Source organism: Leguminivora glycinivorella, chromosome 9, assembly GCF_023078275.1.
Source record: "Leguminivora glycinivorella isolate SPB_JAAS2020 chromosome 9, LegGlyc_1.1, whole genome shotgun sequence".
Classification (NCBI taxonomy): Eukaryota; Metazoa; Arthropoda; class Insecta; order Lepidoptera; family Tortricidae; genus Leguminivora; species Leguminivora glycinivorella.
The window spans coordinates 25,445,740-25,472,288 of record NC_062979.1 but is presented as its reverse complement, the minus strand read 5'-3'; the positions used below and the strand labels follow the sequence as shown (position 1 = coordinate 25,472,288).

General features: G+C 40.8%; 2 protein-coding genes across 3 annotated transcripts in view; one reads left to right on the top strand and one right to left on the bottom strand.

Moving 5' to 3' along the window:
• LOC125229421 (major facilitator superfamily domain-containing protein 8) overlaps positions 1-8,541 on the top strand; it is a 33,340-nt gene extending 24,799 nt beyond the window's left edge. The window contains exons 3-7 of one of the 2 annotated variants that reach the window (XM_048134248.1): positions 3,357-3,445; positions 3,806-4,058; positions 4,413-4,659; positions 6,376-6,661; positions 6,927-8,541. In XM_048134248.1, coding sequence (XP_047990205.1) covers positions 3,357-3,445; positions 3,806-4,058; positions 4,413-4,659; positions 6,376-6,661; positions 6,927-7,193 — 1,142 coding nt within the window. In that variant the 3' untranslated portion in view covers positions 7,194-8,541. The remainder of the gene's footprint in view (positions 1-3,356; positions 3,446-3,805; positions 4,059-4,412; positions 4,660-6,375; positions 6,662-6,926) is intronic. The other variant, XM_048134249.1, reaches the window with a different exon arrangement.
• A 4,296-nt stretch (positions 8,542-12,837) lies between these two features.
• LOC125229368 (organic cation transporter protein-like) lies at positions 12,838-21,919 on the bottom strand. Its single transcript, XM_048134189.1, has 12 exons — positions 21,895-21,919; positions 21,665-21,758; positions 20,458-20,652; positions 19,459-19,651; positions 18,954-19,054; positions 18,380-18,534; positions 16,591-16,850; positions 14,706-14,909; positions 14,147-14,291; positions 13,736-13,917; positions 13,360-13,365; positions 12,838-13,181 (listed from the first exon to the last, which is right to left on the bottom strand). Exons 1-12 carry the CDS (start codon positions 21,917-21,919, stop codon positions 12,984-12,986), a joined length of 1,758 nt encoding a protein of 585 aa, XP_047990146.1. The 3' UTR covers positions 12,838-12,983.
• Between the last annotated feature and the right edge of the window lie 4,630 nt (positions 21,920-26,549).

The following is a 26,549-nucleotide window of genomic DNA, read 5'->3' as shown; positions in this document are numbered from 1 at the left end:
GTGAATGTTACCAAATTTTCTGCTACGAGAATTTCTCAGATTATTAATAGCATGAAGAGGGGTAAGTCTCCCGGGCATGACGGCTTGAGCATCGAGCATCTCCAGTATGCAGGTGCTCATCTGCCTAGGGTTTTGGCTATGCTTTTTTCCTTTTGTATGAGTCACTCCTTTATGCCAAGTGAGATGACTAAAACAATTGTTGTACCTATCGTTAAAAATAGAACGGGAGATGTATCTTGTATAAATAACTACAGACCTATCTCACTAGCTACTGTTGTGTCTAAAATATTTGACAGTTTACTTAATGCTGAGCTTGATAAGTATTTGCAACTTCATGATGCACAGTTCGGGTTTAGGCCCGGCCTGTCCACCGAAAGTGCTATCATATGCATGAAGGAGACTGTTAAGTATTATACTAATAAAAATACACCTGTCTTTGCATGCTATCTTGATTTATCAAAAGCTTTTGATCTAGTTAATTATGAGCTTCTGTGGAAAAAGCTTTTTGAGGCAAATGTACCTAGAGAAATAATCTATGTTTTTAGGCATTGGTATACTAGTCAAACTAATGTTGTTAAATGGGGTGATGCAATGTCTGATGAGTATGGCCTTGAATGTGGGGTTAGACAGGGGGCTTGACTTCCCTAAATTGTTTAACTTGTATATAAATGCACTTATCGAGGAGCTCAGTAGCATGCATGTCGGCTGTCGCATACAGGACACAAGTTTCAATAACATTAGTTACGCAGACGACATGGTGCTGCTGAGCCCCTCGGTAGGCGGGCTTAGGAAACTGTTACTAGTCTGTGAGCAATATGCTAACAGTCATGGTCTTAAATATAATTGCATTAAAAGTGAATTAATGATTTTTAAATCTGGTAATAAGTGTCCTGAAGAGGTTCCTCCAGTGTTGCTTAATGGAGTGCCATTAAAAAGAGTGTATGTATTTAAGTACCTTGGCCATGTATTATGTGATGATATGTGTGACGATGAGGATATAAAGAGGGAGCGGAGGGCGCTGGCGACCAGGGCGAACATGCTGGCACATAGGTTCGGGCGATGCACAGTGCCTGTCAAGATAACTTTGTTTAAAGCTTTTTGCACATCACTATACACATGTGCACTATGGGCCAGCTGTACGCAGAGGGCGCTGGGTGACCTCCGCGTCCAGTATAACAATGCGTTCAGGGCGCTGTTGCGGCTGCCGCGCTGGTGTAGTGCATCGGGAATGTTCGCGCATGCGCGCGTAGATGGTTTCCAGGCCATGCTGCGCGCGCGGTGCGCGGCATCTTTGTGCCGCCTGCGTGGCAGCCGGAACAGCCTTCTGGCCGTCTTAGCTGATCGCTGGGATAGTCAGCTCCTCATACACTGGACTAGAATGCACTCGGTGGTGGCCACCTACACATATAACTGAGTGTATGTGGCTGTCACCAAGGCACCTTAATTAGAATTAGAATAAGTTTTTTAAAAAATGTATTTTGCTCACTGTATGGACTTTGGTCTGAAATAAAGATATTTTATTTTATTTTATTTTTATTTATTTATTTATTTAAAACGTTTGTTTATGCACAATCCTAGGCTTTGTGATAATCAGAATGAGTTTATTTTTTTAACCGACTTCAAAAAAGGAGGAGGTTCTCAAGTCGACTGAATGTTTTTTTTTTTTTTGTATGTATGTTACTCGATATCTCCGAGAATCGTGGACCGATTTTCAAAAATTTTTTTTTGGTCGAACGGGTATAACCCCGAGATGTTCCCATTGGCACCAAGTCGGGGTCTGATGATGGGATCTTGGAGAAATCGAGGGAACTCTTCAAATGTTATAGGCACATGTAATGTTTTTTGTGTATTTTTCAAATGTACACCAGTATTTGCGTCTGATGGTAATAATTTTATGTGGCTGAGCTGATGATGGAAGGTCAACTCCTCAATGGTTAGGAGTTAAAGGATAATTCTTTCACTACTGTACATATATTCGGACTGATACATATAATATCAATAGGAACCACTAAAAATCAACAAATTAACTTTTTAACAAAAAATAAAACCGCCTTCAAAAAAAGCGTGTTACAAAACACGAAGAAACTAAAAAGCCAAAAATAATAAACCTTCGAATTCAGATTTCTTATCGGATTGCAATAATCTAAACATCCAAATTATAAACAAATCAATTATTTTTGGAGTCGGGGCGAGCCTGCGTATGGTTGGGTGGGGCAAACAGGAAAGAAATAGCAAGGCGACGAACAGGTCTGGTACCGACTACAAAAATAATTGATTTGTTTATAATTTGGATGTTTAGATTATTGCAATCCGATAAGAAATCTGAATTCGAAGGTTTATTATTTTTGGCTTTTTAGTTTCTCCGTGTTTTGTAACACGCTTTTTTTTTGCCTTTACCTTAAAATTTTTAGAATGTGAGAACCTATACATTTTCTGTAGGTATGTACTTACACTTGTAGTTATTGCTGGTTACTAATCGACTAGGTATTTATTACGAGTATGTAGACCTTTTTTTAACCGACTTCAAAAAAGGAGGAGGTTCTCAATTCGACTGAATGTTTTTTTTTTTTTTTTTTTGTATGTATGTTCCTCGATATCTCCGAGAATTGTGGACCGATTTTCAAAATTTTTTTTTTGATCGAACGGGTATAACCCCGAGATGGTCCCATTGGCACCAAGTCAGGGTCTGATGATGGGATCCTGGAGAAATCGAGGGAACTCTTCAAATGTTATAGGCACATGTAATGTCTTCAGTGTATTTTTCAAAGGTAAACCAGTATTTACGCCTGATGGTAATAATTTTATGTGGCTGAGCTGATGATGGAAGGTCAACTCCTCAATGGTTAGGAGTTAAAGGATAATTCTTTCACTAGTGTACATGTATTCGGACTGATACATATAATATCAATAGGAACCACTAAAAATCAACAAATAAATAAACTTTTTAACAAAAAATAAAACCGCCTTCAAAAATAAGCGCGTTACAAAACACGGAGAAACTAAAAAGCAAAAAATAATAAACCTTTGAATTCAGATTTCTTATCGTATTGCAATAATCTAAACATCCAAATTATAAACAAATCAATTATTTTTGGAGTCGGTGCCAGCCTGCGTATGGTTGGGTGGGGCAAACAGGCAATAGCAAGGCGACGAACAGGTCTGGTACCGACTGCAAAAATAATTGATTTGTTTATAATTTGGATGTTTAGATTATTGCAATACGATAAGAAATCTGAATTCAAAGGTTTATTATTTTTTGCTTTTTAGTTTCTCCGTGTTTTGTAACGCGCTTATTTTTGAAGGCGGTTTTATTTTTTTAGTTGACACTCCAGTGCATGGTTCCCTCTGTGTTGCAGCGAGCGTGGCGGTGGCGCGCGCCTACCTGTCGGCGGCGACCACCGTGGCGGAGAGGACTCGTGCCGTCGCTGCAGTGTCGCTCGCTCAGGTGAGACAGTCAATCAGACAGGCTTTGCCTAGTATAGGAACCAGCAAAACCTAATGATAATGCCTAAACGTATCTACATAACTGTCACTTAATTAGTTGTAAGACCAGAAACTCAATTTCTGTTTAAGTTATTTTGTGTGTACAATAAATACTTTTTTTATTTGAAATACCTGACTTGCCGTACAGAGGTATGAAGTTTGAAGGCGACTCTTAAAGACAACCATAGACCTGGGCCTGGAAATTTCACGTTACTTACTCTTTGCGCAGCATTTCTCCTATTCAAGGCAGATTTTTTTGTAGGTTATGTCAAGCAATGAGCTTGATGGTTTTCCACATTGGCGTGATGGTTGCGTGTTACAGGTGCTGGGGTTCGTGGTGGGGCCGGCGCTGCAGGCGGCGGCGGCGCCGCTGGGCGCGGGGGCGCCGTACGCGGCGGCGGCGTGGGGGGAGGGGGGCGCGCCGGACCTGCGCCCGCGCCTCGACATGTACACGGCGCCCGCCTGGCTCAACGCCGCGCTCGGCGCGATCAACCTGGCGCTGCTGCTGCCCTGCACTTTCAAGGAGAGGAAGATAGCGGCGAGGGAAGCCATGTTGGCTCATGGCAAGGGCTCCGGTGGGTACCTACATGATTAAATGGCGTTAGCCCAAAAATGCTGTTGTTGTCTTGTAGCTTCAAAAAGAGAAAATAGCGGCTAAAGGCTATAAGGAAAAGGCGGCATAGATAGATTACATATATCTACAAGATATGTATAGCCCCCAATGCGCCCTGTGGTGTTCAGAACGGTGGAGCTGCTGTTTATTTGTACTAGATCCTAGGAAAGGCATGTTGTGTAAGATTTCAGGCTAGACGAAAACTTTGAATATTTGCTTCATAACTCATACGAGCTTGCACGTAGGTTCAGTGTGGCTAAACTGGCTAACCAGTTAGTAACGAATGTTTGTTGAAACGAGTTGTTGTCGTTTGCAGAGGCGGAGGCGCTGGCGGCGCTGCGGCCGGACCGCGTGAGCAGCTGGACGCTGGTGCTGGCGTTCTTCGTGCTGAACTTCAGCTTCGTGCTGCTGGAGACGCTGGCCACGCCGCTCACCATGGACCAGTTCGCGTGGAGCAAGGCGCAGGCGCTGCAGTACATGGGCGCGCTCATGTCCGCCGGCGCCGTGCTCGCCTGCGCCACCTTCGCGCTCATCACGCCGCTCACCAGGCTCTTCGAGGAGCGGTGCGTATTCTACACTATGTTTACCCACTACACTGGCTGGGGCTCCGCTGGCTACGGTTCAGCAGGTGGGAACTAAGTAATATTTTTTTATTTTTTTATTTATTTATTTAGAAACAAACAGTCACTTATATAATACATTAGCACAGTTGAATAATTACATTACAGACTTACAGTTTCCTCAATTAGAATATCAAACCAACAAATTTTAACAAAATACAAAAGTCGAAAACTATTTTCTAACCTTACAAAAATAAAAAAACTACTTATATTTTCATTACACATAAACAAATATTCTTAAATATTCTAACAAATTTTAGTTAAGTTTTATAAATTTTAACTCTCTGCTCTGAATGAAGTTCATTAATACACTTCAAGGTCTGCAGTTTGAAGCTACTACATGTTTCTTTAAATATGTCTACACTTTGAAATTTATCATTATATACTCTGCAAGCTCTTTTGATGAAACCGTTTCTCGCGTACGAAGTTCGACTTCGAGGAATATGAAAGAGGTTCTTTTTTCTACAAGCCCTCTCACAACGACGTGGCACTCTGAATAAAAGGGATTTTAATAAGTCAGGGGTATCGAAGAAGTTATTAATGATTTTATACAGGATCATAACATCAATGCGTTCGCGACGTAGGCTCAAAGGTGAGATATTATATTTTTTCATAGAATTTGTATAATCTTTATTCCCAGTACGATAATCAAGCGCTTTCACAAACTTTTTTTGGACTTTCTCTATTCTATCACTATGTATTTTAAATAGCGGGTTCCAGACGGCACTTGCAAATTCTAACCGACTACGAACATAACTATTAAATAATATTTTATACGTAGAAGGTCTTCTAAAATTTTTACCTACACGCAATATGAATCCCAATTGCTTATTAAAGGATTTACTTAGTATATTATCAATATGAGGCACAAATGTAAGATTTGAGTCCATGATTACGCCTAGGTCACGAATCTTGTTTACCCGGGTAAGTTCTCTATCACAAAGTTGATACTTGAAGTTAATGGTTGTACGTTTTCTACTAAAAGTTATGACAAAGCATTTTTCTGGGTTTAAAAAAAGTTTGTTCGCACTACAGAAAGCCTGGAAGTTATACAAGTCATTTTGAAGTATATTGCAATCGCTCCGATCTCTTATGATTCTGAAAATCTTCGTGTCATCGGCATATAATAGCATATTTGAATTCTTGACACATTCCGTGATATCATTGATATAAAGGACAAATAATAAGGGCCCTAAATGGGAACCCTGAGGTACTCCTGAGCTTATAGACCTATAATCAGATATATGCCCCTTTATAGCTACAGCCTGTGATTGGTTTTCTACATAAGAATTTATCCAACGGTAAAGATCTCCGTGTATGCCAAAGCGCCAAAGCTTGAGAAGTAACCGCTCATGGCATACCTTGTCAAAAGCCTTAGCAAAATCGGTGTACACCGCATCAACTTGACAGTTGTTATCTAATGCAGTTAATATAATCAAAACTAGGTCACCTTATCTACTAATAACTATAAGAAAACAGCGTCTTTGCTGATACGTCTTGAACCATTGACAGTTTATGTAGCGCTGCGCTGTACAAAATAGAAGGCTTGGTAGTTTCCAAAAGTATGAAGACATGCAATCAAGAATATCAGCAGTCGTGGTAAAACCGTTACCACCTAAACTTGTACCTTATATGTTTTCACAAATAAAGACATTTTAGTGTTTACAACTTCAGCGCTATACTCCTCTGGGGCGGGTTCCTGCTGGTGGGGCTGGCGTCGGTGCTGTGCATCCCGTGGGGCCCGGGCGCGCCGCCGCTGGCGCCCGCCAACAGCACGGAGGCGGGCGGCGGCTGCCCGGCGGCGCGCCAGCCCTGGTGCGCCGCCTCGCGCGCGCTCACCGTGCCGCAGTTCCTGCTCGGCTACACCGCCGTCTCCGTCGGCTACCCGCTCGGCGTCACGCTCATACAGACCATCTTCTCCAAGGTGCTGGGCCCGAGGCCGCAGGTGATTCTACATTTAACGATACGAACTATACCATTATAAAGGTAGTGTTCAAGTTTTAAATCGACAGCCACGGTCACCGCCGTCGTCGAGCGACGGTGGGGGAGGGGGGAGTGGATTTTAGAGCTAGAACTTCCCAATTTTCTTTACCGATAGCGGCGTTTGGGAAGTAAATACAAACCCCTCGATCGCTTCGACACATTTTGAGAAATCAGTGCGTATCAGGCGGGTCGCGGGCTTCGTGGCTAATGTTCGGTGCGTTCCCCAGGGGCTGTGGCAGGGCGTGCTGACGGGCGCGGGATGCGTGGCGCGCGCGCTGGGCCCGGCGTGCGTGGCGCTGCTGTACGCGCGGCGCGGGCCCGACGCGGCGTTCGGCGTGACGGCGGCGCTCACGCTCGCCACGCTCGCCGCCCTGCGCGCGCTCTACCCGCGCCTGCAGCCCCCCCGCGCGCCCGCCGCCGCCGCCGCCCTCGCGCTGCGCCCGCTCAACGGCCACAGCCACAAGACCCCCGAGCCGGACTCGGGACAGTCGTGACGGCGGCGCGCGGCCGCTCGCCGCTTCTCCCGGGGATAACGAGAGGTCTAACTGAATCTAAAGATTAGCCTAGTCGAGCTAGCTAATGTATCTTGCCGAGTCGATAAGCTTTCGACATAAAAAAATCATGCACGTGAGAGAATAACCACCGTCCTACTCGTTTAGAATAATGTATGTCCTTGACTTCGTCGATAAGGATTTCTTGCTCAAAATACGAGTGGTGGTGAAAAGGTGTTCATGACAAATATTGTCGTGCCAACAAGTGTTTTCTGTTTTTGTATAGTACCTAACTTACAAAAATTATGTTCATTCAATTTACTAAGTAAGTAATTATAATATATACCTAGGTAATTTATAAAAGTATGAGCTATTGTAGTGTAGGTAGGTAGGTACGTATAGGACAGGCAGGGTATTCCGGTTAATATTTAGCATAATAATGATTTAAACTACTAAGGTAACTAGGTAGTACTTATCAAGGTTTTAACGGTTTATACACAGTGTTTGAAATGTTTCTCGAGTAGGCTCGGCTCATGCAGGCTCCGGCCGCCTCGTCATTCTGGTTTGTCAACATCCGTATCTGGTTGTTTATCCATCTTGTCCTCATTCCTGTGTGATCCATAGAGCTAACTTATTCTTCCAATAAGTAGTAAGAATGCCAACCAAAAAGACTTTTCAGTTACAGTCAAAAATTACACACCAAACCCTTGGCAATTTTCTGCGAAAAAAATAAACCACAAATAACTAAATTTTTCCTGTACATTTGCGTGCAATGACGTTGAGTAGGTGGTTGCTGGAATCTGGAATTGAAGAGTTGAACTAAATCGTGTTTAGTGTGGAAGTGTCAGTGTTACAAGGCCCCTAGTGTCACTACAACGTTGTATACATCATTAAGTTTAGTATAGGTTTACACTTATTGCCATCAAGAACCATATATTATGTGATACAGCAGTAACTCATATACATAGGTATTAGATATAATACTATAATTCAATAGTTAATATGGTAATGAAATGATATGTACCTAACTATGAGAGACCAGGTAAAAACCTGTCAACAACGACAGTGGCAATATTTTAGATTGTAGCTCCACAGCGGTAGGAATCGGCGTGTTTTGTAGGTAGGGTAAACCAGGGTGTGATTGCCCACTGACAGTGATTGCCCACTTTAAGAAAAACATCATTGAATGTTAGCTTTGGATCATTCTAGTTGGATTAGAATTCGCTAGTTGGTGCTGTAATTTGATGTTTAGTAGGTTTATAATTGACAACTGGAAACACTCTTTCAAAAAATAATAGTAATAGCGGTATTTGTCTAGATGGGTGAAAGTGTTACTCAAACAGGTAAACATTTTAACTACACTGGTCAAAAAGAGAAATAAAAAAACAAAGTGTGATGTAAAGCTGCATTTTTGGTATGTTATTTGGGGTCCTTGGGGGAATGTAGGACTATATTTTGCAAGCAAAAAAATGGTGTGCTAACTTCGTAATTTAAAAAAAAAAGTAAAAAAATCAGACTTTTTTTGGTTTTTGCCGTTTTATTAAAAAACTATGCATTTATGGTCGAAAGTTTCTATGTAATATTAAAAGCGCATTAAATTCCAAACAGTTTGACATCTTTTTTATTAATGTCCGTCAAATATTTTTTGAGATATGAAGCGTCAAAAAAAGAGCATTTTTCCCCTTTCTATGAAAATATTCGTTTTGCTAATATTTTGAGACAGATATCAGCAAAAAAACTCAGGCTATTACATAAATTGTGAAATAAACATGTAGAAAACGTCACTAACTTTCATTTAAGACCAAAAGAGTGCCAGTTATTTAAAAAAATAGGATTATATCATAAGTCTAGTATAACTGGATCAGAAATAATCAGTGGATGGTAATGGCCAAATGGGATAGTTTACATATATTTACAGGAGGCGTAGCGGAGAACGAATTATTATTATTTGGGGGCTGTTCAAGTATTACTTAGACACATATTTGCGTATATCAAATCAACATTTATTTAGTAAGTTAAGTTTACGGTCAGAAAGACCTCCGGATCGCCGCTTGGCGGAAAAAAATATTTACGAGTAGAAAACCCTCATTAATTGAATCAGATTATTCCGAAATTGTTCTTGTATGGACTGGTTTTTAAAGCATATCACTGAGGGTCAATAACATCGATGCAATCTCACGAGCGTTGTCGTGGACGTGCCCGAATCATAGTATTCTCCGTTTAACGAAATATCAGTACATAGTACTTATGTGTTGTATTGCACGCGCAGGTCTCTCACCGCCGCGCAGGTGTAGTCGGACCATAACTCGACAGTATAAACGCTTGTACAAAAACTGAGGAACAGCTGTCTTTTTACGCTGTCACTACATTTGGCGAATCTTCTAGCCAACATGTTTGCCCTTACTGCGGTGGCTCGCCTCTGCCTTTATATGTCCTCCTGGTCTTTTAAACTGGACAACAAGATGTGGCCAAGATATTTGACTTCGTGTACTCTCCGCAATTGTGCTCCATCAAGCAAAAGAGGTGGTACATGTGTGGGCATATGTGCTGCCTCCATGAGCATAAATTCAGACTTGTCCGGATTGTATCTCATGTTATGCTGGCTGGCGTATCTCTCGCATTCTGCAAGTAACTTACGCATAGTTCCCACAGATGGTGCTAGTAGGACCATATCGTCTGCATATGCGATGTGATTTATCATTTGCCCATTGATGGAGCAGCCAACCTCGGTACTGGTCAAAGCCTGCGACAGCCCATCCATGTACACGCTGAAGGGAGCCGGAGACATGCTGCCTCCTTGTCTCACGCCACAGTTTAGCCCGCTGGCTGTGGACAGAGTTGACTTCCATCTTACTACGTTCTTCTGCTGGGAATACCACTTCTCCAGTATCTTAATAATTGGCGTGGGCGCTTTCCGTTCCCGTAGTTTATTCCACAGCAATTGGTGGTCAAATACAACTCAAGTGGACTTTCTATCACTACAGGAGTTGTGCCATCAAGATGCAGAACCAGGACCCTCAAAAAGGAAAAAGTAAAATCTAACTAATTCTGTTTTATTTTTATAATTTACTAAACTTCAAAATTTTATTTTATTTTATTTCTTCATTAGTAATAGTCAAATCGATGCAAAGTTAGCTTAGACAATTTTTTCAGATAAACGGATATCAAAGAAAGTAAGATCGAATAGATAGTACTTTCAACCTAAAACTTTTAGCGTAAACTATTTTACCTTAACCAATCTACCAGACTCTTGGCTTCTCTATTTATAGATTTTTTTTTGTTCACCAAAGTAACTATTCGTCTTACTGACCTTTATTTGAACTAAAACTAAAGCAAAATAAATTTTATACAATGTTATATTGCAATATATATCATATCATGAAGTATTTTGCAGATATTTGTCTAAAAATATTGGCAAAACGCTACATTTTATAAATGCGTCAAAAATTAACCTTTTTTGACGCTTCATATCTCGAAAACTATTCGACGGATATTTATAAAAAAGATGTCAAACTGTTTGAAATTTAATGCGCTTTCAACATTACAAAGCAACTTTTGACCAAAAACGCATAGTTTTTTAATAAATAAATAAAAACCAAAATAAGTCCGATTTTTTTACTTTTTTTTTTTAAATTACGAAGTTAGCACACTTTTTTTTTGCTTGCAAAATATAGTCTTACATTCCCCAAAGGACTCCAAATAACATACCAAAAATCCAGCTTTACATCACACTTTGTTTTTTTAGCCGATTTTCATGTAAGATTTGACCGGTGTAAACAGTTTTCTTAAGAACTTAATTTTCTGAAAGGTTATTTTCGTCTGTTGATTATTTGATATTCAGCTTTTATTGCATGAATGTGATAAAATTAAAAGAATTTACATAGTTTTTAATGTAAATCTGTCTTACATTTTGAATCCTAACGGTTATTTTAGCTGTGGGCAATGACTGAACCAAAATTGGAATATTTATTGCTCAACCTTTTTTTGTGATTGCCATATGGTAATATCTATGTTATTGCCCGGGCAATAAGCTGTTGTGGTAGATTATTGATCAAAGTGATGCCAAACTTGCCAACACCACCTATTATTGTGTTTAAAATACTTAAATTCTTTCGCAATTTATAATCTGTGCAGTTTCTGTTAGAAAACCCCTTGCCTTACTTACTTAATTCATTTTCAAATAATAGACCGTTAGACGTAATGAGTGGTGGAAGGCATTCCTGCAAAGACATCCGAGGTTCGGGATTCTGACTCATCATCATCATCATCAGTGAAAGTATTATTTGATGCTGTTGCAACCCTTACTAATTTAATGAAAACTATCCTGTTAGGAACGAGTTTAATGTTTTGTTTTTAATGTTTATTCATGTTTAAAGTCAATCAGACGACTGGCGTCCGACAAAGAGTTTGATTTATGATTTTAAGGTATTGGGCAATTACTGTGCTGTGATGTTGGCAATTACTGTAGGCTGTGGGCAATTACTGTAGTGATTTGACGAAATGTTGCATTATTTCGTATGTTATGCAAGTTTTAATTAAAAGCTGTTGATAATCTATAGGAGAGTTTGTCATGATATGTCAAAAGAAAATAGTAATACAAAGTTGTTACCTAACATATTTATTTTTTATCGCATGTGCATGTGTTTGAAATCTTTAAGTGGGCAATAGCTATATGGTTTACCCTATTAGAATAAATATATTGTTATTTGATGAAGTACCTGTCATTATGTGATGTGTGTTAAATATTGTGTTTGGGTATCTGATAATGATATTTTTTATAATAGGTATTATAATTTTATGTTGCACTCATATTTTGGGAACTGTCGGTACAAGTATGAGACATGTTTAGTTTTGATGAAAGACATACCAACATTAGTATTAAATACTTATTTGAAACTCAGGAGCTTCCCAGGAGCGTTCACAGTTCACACCGGCGCACGGTGTAGAGTGCATCCCACTGTGTTATAAAATTATATTTTTATTTTCAATAAAGCAAAGCAAAATGTAATATGCCATCGAGTTCGAGGTTTGAGTAATAATCTAGTGCAAAGGCCACATAAATAAAACAACGAATATTTTGTTATGAACTATTATTTCAAAATACACATAAAATATTTTTTTATCTTTAACTACAATACTACTTATTTACAATATAAATAAATTTAAGAATCGGAGTAAAGTACAAGAAGATTTACAATAAAAAATTACTTCTAAAATAATAGTTTTTTTTACTTGAGCAAACAAACCCTAAATTACAAAAATCAATTTATGCTTGTAAAATGGATTAAGTAGTTGAATCTAATAGCTACCTTTTATTTCCTTTTAGTAGGTATAGTAAGTACGTACACTAAGTACATTGTTTATTATTTTTTTAACACTGCTCTGAGTTTATTATACTAAGTACTTATACCTATTAGGTACATCTTTCCCACCACGGAAAGGATCCAATTTTTACATTTATCACAACTTTATTTTCCGTAGTACTTAATACTAGCAATGAAATAAAATCGCTTAGAATCAATGCTGTAGCGACTGAAATATTGTTAATAAGACGATAACATCTTTAAAAGAGAACCTTGTGGATAACCTATAAGTTTTCCAACATTGCTAACAAGTAAAGTTTAACAAATTTAACAAATTTAGAGTGAAGCCGGCCGGCGATCGGTAAACCGACGTAACGGAGCTGGGTGACCACCACTTTTGCTATGGAAGTGATGAGGAAGTATTCCCTTAGACTAGGGTTACTCCCTGGCGAGGTAGCAGTAGCAGACATGTCGCGTAGGCAGCTGGTGGTCAGGTGTCGGCGGTGAGCACGCGCTGAGCGGGCGGCGGCGGCGGCGCGGGTGCGGGCGCGGGCGGCGGCGCGCGCAGGCGCTCGGCGGCGGCCACGGCGGCGGGCAGGCGCGCGCGCCGCGTCTCCGGCGTCGCCAGCAGCGCCAGCGCCGCCAGCAGCGAGCACACGCCGTACAGCAGCGCTTGGATGTACTTGTTCTGCGAGACCAATGAAAACATCTTGCTTTTACTCGAACAAAAAATCCAAAACAGTTATTGAACATGAAGTTAAATGATATTCAAGATGTTATGATATTGAAGTCACTTTTGATAATACCTAATTGTACGGAAGTTAATGAAATGACCACACTCGAGAATGAAAGAAAAAAAGACTGACCGATAGCTGTAATCAATTCAATTCATTTCAATCATTTATTCATAAATAATAATTTACACGTCACATCATCATATTACAATTTGCATTTCTAATATAGTTCGTATCAACCAAGATTTAATTTAATAACCGGAATGAAATGTCAGAATTACTCAGCTCGCTCCTCTTCTGGTCCGACGGATATGGGAACAGTGTGCGTAGCCGAAAGCACACACGCTCACGAAACGCTCACGATATTATCTCTTTCGTTTCTATCGCTCTTGCGTATTGGCCCGACAGAGCCACACTACCTTTCTCCGGCGTTTCGCGTCGCAGAAATGCCATTCGGCTACGGAGTACGGGGCCAGTTCAGAAACAGTATATCTTTATGTTTAGTTACCAGCAGCGGCGTCTGCGGCGCCAGCACGGAGCCGAGGCGGCCGACCAGCGAGCAGGCGGCGAGCGCCGAGGAGCGCGTGGCGGTGGGGAACAGCTCGGCCGTGAACACGTACAGCGCGTTGAACGCGAACGTGATGGTCAGCTTGCCCACCATGAACAGCCCCAGCCCGGTGCCCGCGTGAGCTGGAACACGAATTTATTAATTTACCCCCCAAAGCCCCGCGTGGTGATGGGTTAAACATTTCACTACCCCTTTTCCTTTCGTGTTGTAGAAGTCGACTGAGGGATTGGGATATGAGTTCAATTATGGCGTGGGCGATGGGTGAGCAAACTGTCAAAGCAATATCATAATTTTGTTGCCTTCAACTTTGCCAGTGGAGGTAATTGTTGAACAGTTTCCTCAGCTACTCACAGACGAAGAAGGGCGTGACGCAGACGACGCCGCAGACGAGGAAGGCGGCGAAGATGCTCCACTTGCGGCCGCAGCGCTCCAGCACCATCACCAGGAACAGCGACGCCACCACCTCCATCGCCATGTTCAGCGCGAAGTTCACGTGCTGCACATAACACATTCACAACTATCGGAAAGAGTATCTTTTGTATCGTTAAAATCTCAAACTGGCTTTATAATCGTGTGCACCAAACGAACTATCTCTGTTTTGCCCAATGGTTGACTGGTAGAGAATGCCTTAAGGCGTTAAGTCCGCCATTTGTACTTTTTATTGATAATTTGTGCAATAAAGTTTAAATAAATAAATAAATAAATATTGCCACCGGCTGCTCGGGGTGCTTAGTTGACCTGGCCAAGTTTTATGTCGTACTAAATTAAACTTTACAAGCAGTTGCTGGCGTCTGCACTATCAAGGAAATATAGTTCGAGTTGTTGGTGGTGATGCGAGGACTTTGACATCAAACACTTAGGAATTCTTGAGCCTCAAGAATGTTAAAATATCATCCTTGTCTCTTGTTACCTTATCCCCGGCCAGGGTGACGGAGTTGATGGTGAGGCCGTAGTAGACGAAGGCGGTGGCGACCCAGCACCAGCAGCAGACGCCGAAGCGCGCCAGCAGCACGCGCGAGCGCAGCAGCGCCAGCCACGGGTTGCCCTCCGGCTTCTTCTCTCCTGACACGTTCTCCGTGGCCACCTCGCTCATCAGGCTCTCGTCGAGGGTCACCTAAAATGTAAATTTTATTTTTATTTATTAAGGTCTGCCTACAGCGGTTACAATGATACATGGTTAGGTATACATGCATTAGTATTTTAAGCTTATTGCACAACTAATTATAGGCAAACACCACTTGTGTAATCTTAAATTAAATTAACATTGAGTACTTAAAAAAAAGGAAACTGAAACATGCTGTAGTTTTACAATTTGGAAACATAAACTGCACTGAAGTACTTATTACATGCATTAAGACAAGAAAAGAAGATACAATTAGCATAACTACCTATATCTATATAGTGATTTAGTGATTTAGTCCTGGGTGCCAGTCCGGAATCTACTTAAGGAGTCGAAGTATACATCAGAACGTTCACAGTTTTCATTTAACAGTCTACTTAAACGGGGTATTGGGGAATTTTTACCGAGAATAGTTTTGCGAAAAGGGGGGGTTAGGGGTTTGATTGAGGTGCGTGGATATCTGTTTGGGGCTCTGAATTGATTTTTTTCTAATAGTTGGGGGCAATTCATTTTATTTCTCAATAGCTTGTATTATACATATACAATGTTCAACAAAATGTGGATTGACCTCTCATGTGCCTTTTTAGGGTTCCGTAGTCAACTAGGAACCCTTATAGTTTCGCCATGTCTGTCTGTCCGTCCGTCCGTCCGTCCGTCCGTCCGCGGATAATCTCAGTAACCGTTAGCATTAGAAAGCTGAAATTTGGTACCAATATGTATTTCAATCACGCCGACAAAGTGCAAAAATAAAAAATGGAAAAAAATGTTTTATTAGGGTACCCCCCCTACATGTAAAGTGGGGGCTGATTTTTTTTTTCATTCCAACCCCAACGTGTGATATATTGTTGGATAGGTATTTAAAAATGAATAAGGGTTTACTAAGATGGTTTTTTGATAATATTAGTATTTTCGGAAATAATCGCTCCTAAAGGAAAAAAAGTGCGTCCCCCCCCCTCTAACTTTTGAACCGTATGTTTAAAAAATATGAAAAAAATCACAAAAGTAGAACTTTATAAAGACTTTCTAGGAAAATTGTTTTCAACTTGATAGGTTCAGTAGTTTTTGAGAAAAATACGGAAAACTACGGAACCCTACACTGAGCGTGGCCCGACACGCTCTTGGCCGGTTTTTTTTTTCATATAGTTTTCGTGTTCCGGCATTAAGAATTGGTATGTTGTCGCCGGATGAAGGAGGTTTAGAAGAAGATGTAGTAGTAGTAGTAAAACAAATTACTTTTATAAAAACGAAAATTTAGATAGAATCATAAAATTTAAAAATATTTTAAGCGGGTTACTCACGTATTAAGTCGATATAGCGTTCGACATGTTTCGATCCAATTTTCGAGGATCTTTCTCAAAAGTAGCGACCCCGCCTTTACATGTCGAGAGCGCGACGCATACTGCGGGCGCTTGCTCGGTGTGCGCGGCTGCTGAGAAACTGCTACTACTCTTTAAAAAGATCCCCGAAAATTGGATAAAACATGTTGAACGCTATATCGACTTCATACGTGAGTAACCCGCTTAAAATATTTTTGAATCATAAAATGTAATCCTTAGACACTAGAGACTTCGATACGAACGACTAATGTCTTAGGTCATCTGTTAGAATTTCGTTTCTTGCTGCTGTCAGTCGTTATGGGTCTTATCTAATGTGCTGCTTAGCTCGTACCTATTACCTTGTTCCATCTGGCCGCCTTCCGTATAACGGCCTCTGCCCGGTGGCGGTGTCCGCGCGCGTGCAGCCAGCGCGCGCTCTCGTCGCCGAGCAGCCAGTAGAGCGGCAGCAGCAGCGCGGGCGCGTGCGCGGCCAGCAGCAGGTGGCGCCAGTACGCCACGCGCCGCGACGCTAGCGCCAGCAGCACGCCGCCGACGCCGTACGCGACGCCCGTGGCCGCCGCGAATGCCGTGCGCAGCGACGGACGCGCCAGCTCCACCACTATAACCACAAGTTTCATTTTCAGAAAGTTATTTTTATATTTGGGGATCACTGCATGATAATCACGATAGCATTATGAATATACAGACAATCGATTTTGTGCATTAGAAATGTAGTCATCGTTGATCGAGTGTTTAAATTGGGCGATAGCACCCAGATCAGCCTGATGCTCTCTTCCTAAGAGCGTCAATATAACCTGCTTTTAACTAAGTGACCACTTGAAAATGTAGATGCGTCTAGGATAATTAGTATATTCTTTGGACCATCACGTAGAAAGATTTTTTAATGAACATGCAAATAAAACAGCAATCAGCCAGACAGTTATCTAGTTAAGAATCCACGAGTAGATAATAAGATTAAATAATAGGCACTTTATCATCATTAATGCACAATATAATATTCATAATCGTTGTTTAAGCCCTTTGGTAATAGGTATGTAGCAAAATCATTTTATCGGAGACTTTATCACACACTTATCTAAGCTGCCATCAGTTATGAAAAAACCTAAATATAAACTTATGGTCTTCTATCATGCCTGCCTAATACCAATTAGTAGGTAATAAGTGTACCTACTCAATGTTATCGACGAACTTTTTTAGCTTTGGTTTAAAAAGGAAAATATATGAAATAAATTTATAGTTTAAAAAACAATAGAAAAACACGCTTTTATAAATGCACGTAAAAGCCAAAAATAAATTATGGAATGCCAGTACCTATCTTCGGGCTTCATTATCAGACCCTGAAACCTAATCGTGGTCAAAGTTCATTACAAGACTTTTCTAAGAAACCCACAAACAGCTATGATACGATGTTCCATCATGTAGTTCCAGTTCATATCTTCCGGCTTCATCATCAGACCTTGAAACCTAATCGTAGTCAAAGTTCATTGCAAGACTTTTCTAAGAAACCCTAAAACAGCTATTATACGATGTTCCGTCATGTAGTTCCAGCTCATATCTTCCGGCTTCATCATCAGACCTTGAAACGTAATCGTAGTCAAAGTTTGTTACAAGACTTTTCTAAGAAACCCAAAAATAGCTATGATACGATGTTCCATCATGTCGTTCCAGTTCATATCTTCCGGCTCCATCATCAGACCTTGAAACGTAATCGTAGTCAAAGTTCATTACAAGACTTTTCTAAGAAACCCAAAAACAGCTATGATACGATGTTCCATCATGTCGTTCCAGTTCATATCTTCCGGCTCCATCATAAGATCAGGTCAACAGTACCATATTATTGTATTGTCATCAGAACTACATACAGCTGCCAATTTTCATTAAGCTACGACCCCTGAAAGATGGTTAAATTAGCTACCTTACATTCCATTACATAGTTACATACACGACGACCTAATAAAAGCGTGTTAAAATCAAGTGAGATGGCCTTCCAAAAAGAAGAAGATAAATCGAGCGGTTCCAGTGCTTCCGGTTATATTGATTAGTTGGTGTACTGCATGGGGTTGCCAACACGTTCCGAAGGGTGTACCTAAGAGAAGAAGTACAAATCTGGCTAAAGGAGTGTGTTACCCATGACGTATGCGGCGGAGTTGAACCCGTAGCCCAGCGCCGCCTCGAACCACTCCATAGTGACGTACATGGTGTAGTTGTAGGAGAAGGCCTTCACCAGCCCCAGCGCGCCCGCGCACGCGCCGAACAGGCAGAACGCCGTGCGCCGCCCGTACCTGCCACCAGAACGCTGACTTTTAACCCCCGACGCAACGCTCCCGAACGGATGTACTGATTTAGATTTAGTTTTTTTTTTTTAAAGCTGAATTAGTCGGGAGTGTTCTTAGCCATGTTTGATGGAAAGCGGTCCACTATATCGGGGGTTTTTCAAAATTTAAATTTTGTATTGTTGACCGCGCGGAGCGATTGGCACCAGACTAATATGTATTTAAGTTCAGGGAGCATTTTAGAGTAAAGCGGGTAGGCCCGCGTGGACGACGATAACAAATTGGTCGTGCGGATTCCTACGCGCGATTGGTCCTCATGACACTAAAATTACCTAAGAATAGGTTAACAAGATGTTCAGAGGAACCTTGAGGTTTGAGCTCAAATTATATGAAATATTCTACTAGCCAAGTACCTAGGAAGAACTCACGAGTCGGACAGGTAGCCGGTGAGCAGGAGGGCCACGGGCAGCGCGGAGTTGCGCACGGAGCCCACCAGGGTGCGCATCCACTCGCGGCATCCCAGGTCGAACTGCGGAGTGCGGGACAACCACAAGAAGAGGGGGTCTTTTATGAACATCGGGTATGAGAAGATGGTGAACACTGAAGAGGCCATCAGTGGAAGGATTACAAATACATTACGGTATAACTTTAACCTCGTTTTTAACCTTAACCATCCTACTCCCTCACGGCCCCAACTTCTCTTGGTTTGCTTTTAGATATTTATTTCTCAAAAGATTACAAAATATTTAATCATTTACTGAGAAATACATGTTTACACTTAAATTATTTTTAAAAGCTAAAGCATTTTCTTTGATGATGTTTTTGGAGTCCTCACATGAACGTAAGGCATTGCAGGCTTGGAGATAGGTGCGTTATTATGCAAATCTGAAGCAGAAATGAGGGGACACTGTGTGACCATGCAGTGTGACTAACCTCGGCGAAGGTGGTATCCTGGTTGTCGTAGAGGAAGGCCGTGCAGGGTATGGTGTCCGTCTCGTGGTAGTCGCCCCGCAGGCAGGAGGCGAGGGAGTGGTTGAGCGGGCGGTAGCGCGCGCAGGCCTCCGGCGGCAGCAGCGCGGGCGCCAGCTCCGACGGGCCGTCGCGCTCGCACTCCGGGACCAGGCAGCTGGCAGCAACAGAATGCTCTTCTGTTAAACATGTCGCTCCACGGAGCAAGGTACCTTATGGCGGTCGGCGCGTAACGCCACATCATTATTAGACTCCTGCAGCCTCCACATCAAATAAGAGAGGACGAGAAGACTGTAACATACAGTCACGTAACTTGGTGAAGTATATTGAAAATAGCGTATTAAATATAGACAATTTTTTGTTTCTTTGAAACATGAATGAAACTAAAGTAGCGATAAGATCAAGATAGGCATGATCCATCGCTTAACAGCTGTGTTTACCGATCTTTAAGATAATTTATTTTATAAGATTTTAGGGCATTCCATCAGAAATAGATAGTATATTGCGTGAACCATGTACATTTTCATACTTTTCTCATGGATTATGATGACGATAAGGATAATAATAAAATTCATTATTATTGTAAATTGTAATGTAGTAGCAAAACAAATAAACTCGTACCCACGCGGTTTAGTACGGAACGTTAAAGTTATTTGTGGAATGAGTGGAGTTGGAGTGACATTTATCACATCAGCGATAAACGATTAAATGACAGTAACTTACGGCACGCGAAACCAATCGAAATCCTGCAAATGTAAACAAAACAGTAAAACTAAAAGTTATTTCACTTATTTCTTGTTAGAGTCATCACAACAAAGGCTCACGGCGTACTCCTAGCCCGCTCTTGTAAGGAGACGACACCTCAGTCAGGATGACTGGTACAGCCAACACGACACCACACGGCGGCCAGCAGGGGCAGCAGGCCCCACGGGATGTAGGACCCGCGTCGCGGGTGCTAGTTACCGGAAGGGCACGACGTCGGCGACGAACACGTAGTTGAGCGAGTACATGGCCGCGAGCACCCCCGGCAGGCACCACAGCGCCACGGCGTAGCGCTGGTACAGCCCGAACGCGCCCAGCGAGTCCAGCGCGCGCTCCAGCGCCGACTCGCCTGGCGATGGCGGCTCCGCGCCCGCACCCGCGCTCGCATTGCTTGACCTTCATTACAGAAAATACAGAATTTTCTTTAAAGTACTTATAGCTTAATCTTAATAATAAAATTTAACTCTAACAAATAAATAAATCGTTTAAATCGTAAATCGTTTAAATAATATGATTACTGATTAGGATCAGTTCGTCGGCTTGCATCCGCGTCATAATTAAATATGTAAATAAACACTCAATAAAATGAGAAATGTAGTTAGTGAGGAGTAGGTAAGCAACGCCTACTAGATGTATTGTTTAGTCGCACACTGGTTACAACAGTCGCAAATTCCTCAGCTATTGTCCATTAGTCACGTCTCCGTCAAGGATTGTATTCATGTGTCGCGAACGCAATAATACGGTTACTAAAAATAATGAGGTGCCCTGGGGACTACAAGCGAAATGAGGATTTTTATACACATATTTAAGTATGTAAGATAGGTGATAGGTATTGATAATTCAAACTCCACTTAAGATTACATGCTGTAAATGACGGATCGTTTGTCACTACTCCATTAAGTATTATATCTGATGGTTCCTAATTAACTAATTATCTACCGCGACTAGTCAAGAAATAAGTATACTGCAGTGATAGCTCTGCTGCCTCTCTATTTCACAACAAAAACGTGAATTTTAGACTTAAGATAATAGTTAACGCGTATAAATATTTTCGTCACTGATGGAGATATTTATTATCTTTTGTTCTTTCTACAAAGCCATTGAAGGCCAGTCACATATTTTGTATTGTAACTAAAACTATTTCGTGTAACGTAACGCGAAGGTGTAAATATTAAGATGTTAGACTAAATTCAAGGGCTTATACTGCTCTTATATATTCCATTCCAACCAAATGAAACTCGCACCATACTACGAAAAATATTTCGTGCGATCAGATGTTGTATCCTTCAGTTGCCAATGCACAGCACAGTGACAATTGCCACTGTAGTGAAACAGGTCACGGGACTCTTAAAAAAAGAGCATCGTTTTTCACTAATCACTAGTATTCTCTATGTCACTGTTTCCGTACCGTGTGTGCGCGGACGCAGCGGGAGCGCGCGCGCGTCGCGCGGCAGCGGCGGTGGCGGCGGCGGCATGGCGCTCGCGGCACTGACGGCAGAGCTCTGCCGAGCATCGCCTACTCTAGTCTACATAATCTTAGGATTTCAGATCAGCCACTATATTTGTACCTACCAACCTTTAACAATAACGTGTTGGTGTGGACCACATTTTACTGACTCGCAATTATCGCAAACCAACCTGGCGCTCGAACCGAGAAAACCATTATTAGGATACTTCTATACCTATGTGGATTATTTACAAGTTTGCGTGGATCGGAGACCAGATTTCATTGGTTTTCAGCGCGCGGTAAGCGGGGAGAAGTACAGAACTGATAACGTATCAGGTGCGCCGTGCGCGATACAAGATGATACAGGTGGCGGCGGCGGCGCGGTGAGTTTCCAGCCTAGTGCCTACCGGAACAGGCCCCTATTTCAAAAAGGCTACAATTGTCAGTGACATATGTCGAGCGACAATTGTCGATGACAGGTGACAAATTACAATTTTATAAAATATTTTCTATAGAATTGCTTACAAACATGACAGGCATTTTGCTACAATTGTATGTATTACAATTATGTTGTGAAACAATAATTATTATTTCTAGGCGACATATTTGTAGAATTGTCGGTGAATCTCGACAGGAGGATTAAGATATGTCGAATTGTAGTAATTTGTCGTTGACATACGCGTTGTTCAAAATGGCTGCCCATGCGAGTGGTATAGTGACACTATTAGTGATAGTGACAGTAATTCCTACCTATATACTTAGGTTTTCGTACTTAGTTAGGAGTTCCTGTTACTTCGCCGTCGATATAAGTTGCAATAATGCTACATACATATTAAATTAAATTTGTAGCAAACTACGGATATCTCAATTTATTTTTATCATTGTACCATCGGCAGCAATGTTAGTACCTTATTACAAGGGCATAAAGCCTACCGATGATTAGTTAAGGGTGTTGCTGTTAGTAAACGCTATTGGCCCCTTCGTAACATTATTAGTACTTAGGTATATTTTTGAGATTTCTCTGCGTTAATACATATTATTATACTAAATTGTGTTTTTAAACTTATGTATCATAAAAAATACTACATACCTATGTACCTAAATAGCTATCATTAATATTATTTTATAAAAATACCCTCAAATTAATTTGAGCGTTTTTAAATGAACGAGTTACCTTCGTATTTAAGGTACACCGAATTCCAAATTCAAATATTTTTAGTTTAGTTAAGCATTTTAACTATTAGTTTAGAATAGTTTTAATTTGTTTTTTGTATATTTTTATTGCAGTACCTAATGGTCAATGTTTTTACTTCTTCTTCTTTTATTCACGTTTATAAGAAATAAATTTTATATATCTTAATAATTCAAACTTATTAAATACTTAGTATAGCGCCAAGTTAGGTATATATCTTAGATATTTCTATTTCTTTGCCATACACCCGTTTCAATCAAACGTTGAGCTATTCCTTTATATTTAAGTATTAACTTTCATTGCGGATATTAATTTGTTATCAAATAAGACGAATTTGTGGTCGGAAAACAATTTTAAGATATCTTTCTTATTATATCCATACTGCAATATTGTTTTTGAAACAAAATACTAACACATAACCAATGCCTACTTGATACACATAAATAATGTTACCGAAGAAAATTATATAATGGTGGGAGAGGATTTAGGTAATGAATAGTTTTAAATAAGTTTTATCGAAGTTAACAAAGGCATTTATATTTATAGTCAGCCAATAAACATAAAAATATCCATTAAATAAATTTACTTATTGCCATTTGAGTCAACTACTATTCATAATTTGATACATTTATCCCTATGGTTAGTCGTGACAATTGTATTCTACAATTGTCGCACCTGTCAGCGTGGTGAAACCAATAATTCTACATATGTAATATTTTGTGACAATTGTCGCACCTGTCACCTATATGAAATTGGGGCGAAGGTATTGTCCTTGACACTGAAATTGATTAAAATTGGTGAAGTTGAGCCGTACGTACATACGCTGCGCTAAATGTACTGAGCCTACTGTACTGTACTGTAGCATTAATAGTTTCATGTGCTCTGCCTACCCCTTTATGGGATGTTTATGAACGGACAAGAGGGGGCAAAATAGAAATACAAAAATCTGTCAAGGTGGTCAAAGACATGCACTAACCTTCTTTTTTTAAAATTAACGAAGACCTCGTAAACATCTCCAATTGGGCTGAAAGAAACTGTCTGCTGTTGAACCCTCAGATGTACATGATTATGGGCACCAAAACACAAATCTTCCGTATTCTAAACTGTGATCTTCATTTAAAAATCAATGGTTCCTCACTCGAACGCGTAGAAGAGGCGAGAAACTTGGGTGTAGTGATTGATAGCCAGTTGAGGTTCGAGAAACACGTAGGTGAATTGGTCAGGTCATGTTTCTTTCGATTAAAAATCCTGTACCAGATTCGCAATCTCTTAAATGAGAAGGTTCGCATGATTTTGTGTGAATCGCTGGTTCTATCCAAATTAAATTACGGTGACATCGTCTATGGACCACGCTTGCAACAAAAGACTCGCCGCTTGATACAGAGAGTACAGAATGCTTGCTATAGATTTATTTATTCAATACCTCCAAGAACCCATATATCTCCGTATCTGAACAAATCGTCCATTCTCAATATGTCTTCTCGGAGACATCTCCATCTTGCATGTCTCCTTTTTGGCGTTTTAAATAATAAATCACCGGAATATCTCTTTTCCAAAATATCAACATCAACTTTTCACAACCGCCATGGTACTAGGTCAACTCGACGTTGCCTTTTGGAAATGTATCCACACAGAACAGTTGCATTTACTGGTTGTTTCCGATATCTCGCGACCAAATGCTGGAATGATATCCCTCCACCTGTAAGACAACTAAAAAGTAAGAAATCATTCAAAATCCAATTTAAAAAGATATTACTGGAGAAACAAAAAACAGGGATACCATACAGATTTATGGTCGCGGATTTCAGGATATAATTATTTTACGATACATTCTTGACGGTACGTTTGCGCACTTTATAACACTTATAACACAAGTATTACTTACACATTTTCTTTATTCTTGTTTGTCATTAATTATATATGTACGTATTATTTCCACTTTAATTTGTATTTAATTTCACAGCAATGTAAATAATTATATATAATCATAAATTGTTTTCTCTCCCTACTTTTACCTTAACATATTTCTTCATTTACACACATTTATAAACTGAACACACACATTTCTTTATTTATTTAAAAAAACTGTAACGTGATCTGGGTACCGGCAGAATATCAGTGCCTCACTCGAAAGGGTGATGAAGCGTATAGCTGAGTCGGAACCCTTTTGTTTTTGCTGCAATGCACACAGTATTGGTAAGCATTTATTTAAATGTATGTTGTGTACGTAATTTTAAGTCAATTTTATGTTTTTTTTTTCTCTTCTTGTTCTGTGTTGCATTTGTAATTGTGTGCTATTGCAGCATTCAAATAAAGCTTTTATCTATCTATCTATCTATCTTCTCTCCGGGAGTCAGGAACTGCAGGCAGGATTGGCTGGGGTCCACACTTCATCACGGAAGCACAACCGTTTTTGCACATGTCTTATAACAGTATGTCTGGTGTCAACCACTAATTAGAGAACCGCGCGGGCGGGGCGAGGCGCGAGAGGAGGGGAAACATATCTTTTAAATGTATATGGTTAGGTAGGTAGAATTATAGGTAGAATTTTGAACATACCCCCGCCCTAAACATCACCATGTTTACGAGACAAAAAAAAAACATATTATGTATACTTCTTGCATTCTGGAATGGTCGGGTTAATTGACTTGTCTGTCAACCGGTAAACGAATAATTCTATTGGTGGGTCTGGTCAGGACACCGGTAGCCGTCCGGACCTGTACCACGCGCACAACGCCATCTTTCCCGGGACGGATTGATATAATACGACCACGTCGCCACTCTAATGGAGGAACATTGTCTTCTCTGAGAAGTACTAAATCTCCAACGGCTGGAGGTTCGGTATGAGATGCCCATTTAGGCGTTGTCTGCAAGGTACATAAATATTCTCTTTGCCATCGAGACCAGAAATGTTGAAACATCTGTTGCACTAGCTGAAATCGGGTGAGTTTGTTTGTTTTAATATCCTGTAACGGATACTCAGGAATGGCAGTTAGGGGTTCTCCGATGATAAAGTGTCCCGGTGTTAGAATCTGGAAATCATTGGGGTCAGGGGACACAGGGGCCGAGAATTTAGGGCCCCTTCAATTTTTGTAAAAACAGTTGTTAATTCCTCATATGTGAGGGGGGTATCTCCAACTACACGTTTTAAATGTGCCTTTGCGCATTTTACGGCCGCTTCAAATAGGCCTCCCCAGTGGGGGGTAGTGGGGGGGTCAAATATCCAAGTAATATTTCGTTTTGCCATTTCTGAACCTAATGTATATTTGTGAAGGTTGAGAAAGCTGTGAACTTCGGTAAGGTAATTATCCGCACCTACATAGTTTCGTCCACAATCTGATCGTATAAGGGAGGGTAAGCCGCGTCGGGAGGTAAAGCGTGCAAGCGCAGCGAGAAAGGCTTCTGTAGTTAGGTCCGAGACTATCTCGAGATGGACGGCTTTAGTAGCAAGGCACACGAATATACACAAATAGGTTTTTACGAGTTTTCTATTACGCACGGATTGTACCTTCGTATAAAACGGGCCGGCAAAGTCAGTACCGACTCCCTTAAATGCACGTGCGACTGTTACACGGTCTTTTGGGAGGTCACCCATGAAGGGTTGTTTCGAGATGGCATTTAAGCGATAACAAGGCAAGCATTTAAACACCACAT